This window comes from Aplidium turbinatum, chromosome 9, assembly GCF_918807975.1.
Source record: "Aplidium turbinatum chromosome 9, kaAplTurb1.1, whole genome shotgun sequence".
Taxonomy (NCBI): Eukaryota; Metazoa; Chordata; class Ascidiacea; order Aplousobranchia; family Polyclinidae; genus Aplidium; species Aplidium turbinatum.
In genome coordinates this window covers 26,020,828-26,028,387 of record NC_137480.1, presented here as the reverse complement: position 1 = coordinate 26,028,387, position 7,560 = coordinate 26,020,828, and the positions used below count along the sequence as shown (strand labels likewise).

General features: G+C 34.2%; 1 protein-coding gene across 1 annotated transcript; it reads left to right on the top strand.

The window, feature by feature from the left end:
• Nucleotides 1–2,120: 2,120 nt before the first annotated feature.
• On the top strand, nt 2,121–2,621 carry LOC145776884 (kelch-like protein 25). Its single transcript, XM_082588101.1, has one exon. It carries the CDS (start codon nt 2,121–2,123, stop codon nt 2,619–2,621), a length of 501 nt encoding a protein of 166 aa, XP_082444227.1.
• The last annotated feature ends 4,939 nt before the right edge of the window (nt 2,622–7,560 follow it).

Below are 7,560 nucleotides of genomic sequence, written 5' to 3'. Positions count from 1 at the left end.
CCAGCACATTAAAATTTACAGCAGTTCAGTTTATAAAAAGGCTAAATGAAAATGACTGTGGCTATCATTCCCATACAAGGGTTGCCAGACATGGAATTCTGCCCAATTTTGAGAAAATACTTTAGCCTACGTTAAATTGCCCACTCCATTTTTTTTTATAAAGTGTAGCACACTGCAAAAACTTAATCCACATACAGTCAAGTTACTACAATTTTTCATGCATATTACAAAGTATTTGACTTGCGATAACTTGAAAAGATCCAGTGTCTAAATATACCGTACTTGGAGCAAAACTAAAGTTCTTGATTTTTTATCATTACAGTGCAGTGTTAAACACTTGTCATGCAGCCACTTAAAAAATGTGGGCATAAAAAGATCTGGGAGCTTGATTTAATTCTTTCAATTCTGATCACTTTCACAAAAGCATGGCTAATAAAACCTACTGAGACACTGTCATTTTGAATAAACCATGCCATAATAGCAACCACAAAAATGACTGCAATGATGAATGATGAGTTTTTTTATGATGAAATCAGCACCTGTCAGTTAGGCATACTTTAAAGCTTGGAAAAACTTAAAAGGTATAGTTTTTGCATAGTGAAAATAAAACAGTCATACTTGTTTGACATATCATTGGGCTATGTTAGCTAAAGCAGTAGACACTAGACAAGGCACTCTAACAGCTGCAAGGTATAATTATACGGTATCTGTTAAACATACCCAAAGATTAAATTGGTGAATGCCTAACCTATTCTGGTATACCTATGCCTGTTGAACTGCCCAGGTACTTTTCAGTTTTAACTATCAACTAAGCAGCTTCAAAAAAAAACAGACCCATCACCAGTGGTTTGAACTGCTGGACTTGGCTGGGTTGCATTGATCAAAAGTCTCACCAAATAGCCAGTTGAGTAATGTGGGAGTGGCAAACAAATCATGTTTAGTTAACTCTAGTTAAAATAACAATAACACATGAACTTTTTATCAATGAACTGCTTTTAACTTTTCTTTAGCAATCGCTATCTTTTCGAGTATCCTGCCACATTTTGCCAGCAACTCAGACTGTTAATGTTTCAAAGAAAAATGTGACAAATCAGGCCAGACACTAGAGGGGGCCATGCTAGACCCATAAAATGTATTAAACACTCATAGGAATATTGGTGTTCTGGAACTTTTGGTGTTTATTAGAGCTTTCTAACTATATAGTGGTTTTCTAGTAACGCATTTTTTTAAAATTTGGGTTGTTTCCATGGAAACGCAAAGAAAATAGGCGTCAAACATCAATGAAATTTAAATTTTTTTATATTAGCATTAGTTTTGACCCCAAACACAACTTTTACCAGCCAACAGCAAGATCAGTGAAAGTAAGGTTTTTTGGTACACCCTAGTAGGAACTCATTTGCTTTACCACACTTAGGTTAATTTATTCTGATGTTAACTCCTGAATGGAGTCAGACGAAAACTGCAGTTTCGAGCCATGTGCAACATTCTAGTCGTAATATTTAAAATTTCTAAAATTACTTTTAAATGTACGAAGTTCTAAATCAAATTGTTTAATCTGCTTTAAGTTTATATCGCATATTGATTATTGATGCAACCAATCGATCCAGTGTTTTAACCACTGAATTTAAAAGTAGACATTTAGTCTCTTTAGAATTTTTAATTCAAAATTAGGTTGAGTTGTAAATATATGATTTTTTTTCTCAGTGTGTCAATAAGAATGCAACTTGAAATCATCTGCTTTCTGACTAACTGCTTGTATTTTTGTTTTATTATTATCGGTTGATTTTATGCTGCAGCCATCTTGTAATTGCCATTCAGTATTTTAAGCAGTTTGTGAAGGTAATTGATTTATGAACATGTCCCTTTCACTTGTTGGTAGAACTGATCTAGAGCAAATATCCAGGAAGAGAGCAAATGAATACAATTTGTTGGAATATGCGAATCAGAACAGACATTCAGGATCGTTTAATGATGTTGAAATATGCGCAGGGAATGATCGTTTTCCTGCAAACAGGATGGTCTTGGCTTGCTTTTCATCTTTCTTTGAAACAATGTTCAAAATTGAGATGAAAGAAAAATATTAGAGTTCCATTGAAATCAACTGTGTAGATGGAAATTCAATGAAAAGTCTGATTGAATTTATTTACACTGGAGACATTCATATCAACAACGAGAATGTTTGTGATTTGATTGCATCATCCAATTACTTACAAATTGATGATGTGAAGCAGTTTTGCTTTGATTTTGTGAGTGAAGCTCTTAGTCCAAACAACTGTTTTATTGTTCTTGGTATAGCAGAGCACTTCCAAAACAATTCATTGAAAACTGAAACTATTGAAATCATTGCTAGAAATTTTGATGCAGCATCAAGTACAATTGAGTTTAAAAGTTTCAATGAAAAAGATCTGAGAAATTGCATTTCGAACCAAGATCGGTCCATTGTCAATGAAGCTTCAATGTTCACTGCCATATTGGGATGGATCAAACATGATGAAGGAAATCGTGCCAATGATTTTCCTGAGCTTTTGAAACTTGTAGATCTTCACAAACTTCCACCAACATTTTTTGAAGAAGTTGTTTTAAAAGAAAATCTGCTGATGAGAAACAATGAATTGTGTTAGTTGATGTTTCAAGCACAAAACAAAGTTTTTAAAAACTTGATCCAACCAGAAAACAACACCAGAATATTAAGCGTAGGTGGGGTTAAAACATCATCCGAAGTAATTGAAGTTTATAACTGTATTGGTGAACCACCACTTACCTTCCCTGATTTGCCGGATGGTCAACCATGTGGTTGTGCTGTTGTAAAGCGTGGATGTTTGTATTATGTTGGTGGGTACAAGGTTGAAAACAAAACAATTTTAACATCTTCAGTTTGGCGAATGGAGTTGTATGAAACTACGTTTAAATGGGATGAAGTGAAGTCATTGAAGAAGGAAAGGGCTTGGATGGGAGCAACAGTCATTGATGGTAATCTAGTTGTTGTTGGTTGTCAAGAACCCGCAGAATGCTATTTATCGAGTTTTAATTCATGGCAATACATACCTCGAATGGAACGTAACAGACTAGGAAATGCACTTGTTGCTTGCAAAGATAGTTTGTATGCAATTGGTGGATATTGCAATGATGAATATTTATCATTTGTTGAATGTTTGCAAAGCGGTGAAGGAAAATGGAAAGTTGTAAGTCCCATGCAAACTCCACGACAATGATTGGCAGCTGTTTGTTGTAATGGGTTTATTTATGTGATTGGTGGAAAGGCTGGTGAAATTCATGATGTTTGTATAAGAAGCGTTGAAAAGTTTGATGCATTAATAGATCAATGGAGTTTCGTCAGTGAGATGAAATTCAATCGAGCTGCTTGTTCGGCTTGTGTGGAGGAAAAGTATTTGTAGTTGGTGGAGTGAATGAAAGGGGTTTTGCAGTCAAAGAGATCGAGTGTTATGATCCACAAATTAATAAATGGACCATTGTTGGAAAAACTGATGACGAATTGTATTAGCATTCGATTGTTGCCGATTAGCTTTTTTATGATTTGATTAATCAATTGTCTGATATCGTTTTTCGTCTTCCCAGTTTTTTTGTATGCGATCTTTTTTTGGTTATTTAAAATTATTCACAGAAAAGTGTTCTTGGCTTAGTATTACAAAAACCTTATCCTCTCATCTCCGGATGCTTGGGTTCAAGTATGGAACTCACCTTCAAAGCACTATCAAGTTAAAATGTTTCATGCCATGCAAATGTTATAACTTCTTCTTCAAATGCTTTGCCTGAACCAGGCATCAACGGCCTCAGATAAATAATTAGACCAAATATTCCTATTATATGTTGCATAAATGATTGTTTCTGTCTTGTCGTTAAATTGTTTCAGATGAAATTGTCTTTGTCTGCCAGGTGCCCGCTTTCCAAAAATTTTACCAGATAAAGAGAGATGCTCCAGTTTTTGCTTTCTTATTTCATGGCCGAGAAATTTATATTGTCTGGTTTTCATGTTTTTTAACAGAGATGTGGTTTGGTTCACTTGGTGTAAAACTTCTTTATTCATCTTTGCAAGCCATGAAATATGTTGAATTCTACGGAAGTACCACATTTCAAAAGCATTATTTTTTTTCAGCCATTTGCAACTCCTTTTGGATTTTGTTGCATTTTATACAGTTAATACGAGGTATCATTCAGCACTCAGCAGTTGTCATTAGAACATTTGAAGTCACATTAAACGACATTTTGCCCCAAAAGAATGAAGAGTATTACCGGTACCTATTACTAGCTTCTTGCAAGTAGTCAGTTGTTGTCAAATCATTTTGTCACATGTTTCTTGTACATTCTTCGGAACAAAACTATTCGCATTTTGCATGATTAGAATTATAAAAAAAGAATTAAAATGGTCTTTTCTATGTTTTTTTTTTCATTCTTATTATTGCTTCGTTTAAAAGTATATTGATGCTATTTGATATCTGCTTTTGGATTAAATGCTTCTGTGTTTTGTTTTATATCTAATTAATTTTATGTTGCAGCTAGGTTGTAATTTCCATTCAATATTTTCAAAATTTTGTTAAAGTAATGTTGATGATCTACATGTTGATGATACAATTAATTTCTTTCGGAAACAAATGAAGTCAATCTTCGCTATAGCCGACACATTTTTACATCCAAAATTATGATTTATTGTAGACTTTATGATATGTATATATATTGTATGATTTATTGTATTTGGTTTAGATTTGTTGTATCAACACTAGAAGGGCCGAAAAAAAGTATACCTCTAACGGCCACTGGTATCGAAATCGTCACGTTTCAAAAAAACTGTATTTTTCCGCAAAATTAACAGTCTTCTACTCGAATGCCCTGACCTCAAAGCAAGGTGCTCTGCACAGGATTAGGCCGAGTTCAACGATAGAGTAAGAGCTTGCGTGATGCTCTGGGCTACGCCGTGTGACACAACATGAAGAAGAATCAATTTTGCATGATTAGAGTTAAAAAAAAGAATTAAAATGGTCTTTGTTTTTTTTTTCATTCTTATTATTGCTTTGTTTAAAAGTACATTGACGCTATTTGATGTCTGATTTTGGAGTAAATACTTGTGTGTTTTAAAATGGTTCATTTCGAAATGGTAATTGGTGTTTTGCAAAAACTGAAATGGTGATTTTTATGTTTTTTTTTGCATTGTTGCTTCAATCAAGCCATTGATGCAACTTGAAATCATCGGTTTTCTGATTAAATGTTTTGCTTTATATCTAATTAATTTTATGTTGCAGCTAGGTTGTAATTTCTATTCAGTATTTTAAAAAATTTGTTAAAGTAATTAAACATGTCCCTTTCACTCGAAATTGTTTTGAATGAAAAGTTGCTGACACAGAATCTTGAATTGTGTTTGTTGATGTTTCAAGCACAAACAAAAATTGTCAAGAACTTGATGCAAACAGACAACCACACCAGAATATTGAGCTTAGGTGGAGATGAAACGTTGTCCAAAGTAACTGAAGTTTATAATTGTAATGGTGAACCACCACTTACCTTCCCTGATTTACCAGATGATCGACATTATGGTTGTGCTGTTGAAATGCGTGGCCACCTGTATTATATTGGCGGAAGTAAATGCAATTACAGTGGTACAAGCACTTCAACATCTTAAATTTGGCTGATGAATTTGTCTGATCAGGAATTGAAATGGAAAGAAGTTACATCAATGAACAAAGCAAGGTCTGTGGTTGGAGCAGCAGTGCTTGATGGAAATTTAGTTGTTGTCAGTGGCGAAGAACCAGGGGAATATCTTTCATATGTTTTTGATTCATGGTAAAACATTCCTCGGTTGCAACAAGCCAGATATGCAAGTGCGCTTGTTACTTGTAACGATCGTTTGTATTCAATTGGTGGATATGGCAATAATGAAGATTTAGTATCTGTTGAATGTTTGCAAATTGGTGAAGGGATGTGGTTTAATGTGAATCCCATGCAAACCCCACGACGATGGCTGGCAGCTGTATGCTGTGATGGATTCATTTATGCAATTGGAGGAAGTCTGGCGTTAGGGATGTTACTCGACAAAAAAGTGTTGAAAAATATGATCCATCAACTGATAAATGGACTTACGTTAGTGAGATGAATTTTCATAGAAGTGTATGTTCAGCTTGTGTGTTGAAAGGAAGAATATTTGTTTTAGGTGGAAAAGATGTTGCGTCTCAACTTGTCAGGGAAATTGAGTGTTATGATCCACAGATTAATAAATGGAGTATTGTTGGAAAAACTGATGACAATCTGATAAATCACTCGGTTGTTGCAGTTTAACTACTTCACTAATGCCGATAGTCCCAGATTATTACTGAATTATCATGCTTTCAATGCTTATATGTCCAGCAAGCATGTAGTATCGTTTGAATGAATCTTGAGCTGTATACTGAAAAATTTTGAATGATATATATAAATCTTAATTTTTCCCATAGATTTTTTATTTTCTATTGAGTTGGTGTTGTCTTTGAACTGCTCCATCCACTTGGTATCACATATGTGAAAGCTGCTTATGAAGTGCACTTATCAACATACAGAGGTTTTCATCTGCGTTTTTTGGTCTTGTTTTATTTATACTTTTAAATAGTCAGCGTGGTAAGAAGTTTAGTAGGGTATCGTGGTCAATTACTGTAATCCAAAAAATGTTGCTTTTGTAGTTTTGCTAAAATTTAAGCAATGAAAGCAACTGACTGAAAACTCAAAGTATTGAAATCATTGATTTGAAAATATTAATTAACAGTTTCAAATGTAAAGTTTTCCTTTAAGTTGTAATATCACTAACCGAAAAGGTTCCGAAAAGCTGGCAAATAGGCCTAAAATTCATTTCCTAAATTGTTTGGAGTGGCCCCCCACTAACGGCCGTGCCATCCAGCTCAAAGCGTTAAATAAAGGTCAAATTGCCATATCTTTAGAACAACTTAAGATGGAAGGATCAAACAAAGCTCAAAAGAAGCAGAAACACAAAGTTTCCATATGTTCTAAGAGGCTTTTTTGTCCTAGTTGCACTAAAATTAAGTTATTGCAAAAAACGCTTTTTATGCTACATTTAGTGGTCGAAATCACACAACTTCTATATATATTTTACATTTATATCACTTCTGAACAGTGTAATTCATACTTTTCAGCCGTTTGTGACTGTTACAACTCAAGGATTGATTCTATAAGTAAATGCCGAAACAAGGTGTCCAACATATTACCAAGCCAGACAACCTGATAGAAGTATTTCACCTTTTCTCACATTTTCAACCAAAATTTTTCGCTTTTTGTTTTTATTGACGATCTCAATGCAGATCAAAACTATGCTTTCAAAGTTTGTTTGGCAGGAACGGTTGAATCTGTTGACGTAGACTTGAAGCTGATGGAGGTTGGTCTAATTAAAGTGACTAACCCTGGCTGGTCTCATCCTACATATTTATACCGCAACAGAAAATCTCTTCACCAGTTTGGTGTTGTTAGCAAAACTTTAGATCCTGATATTATTTTCTATCCTGGTTTGAAGTAAAGCACAATCACAAAAATTTCACATGCATCAGAGAACTTTCACAATATGCTACA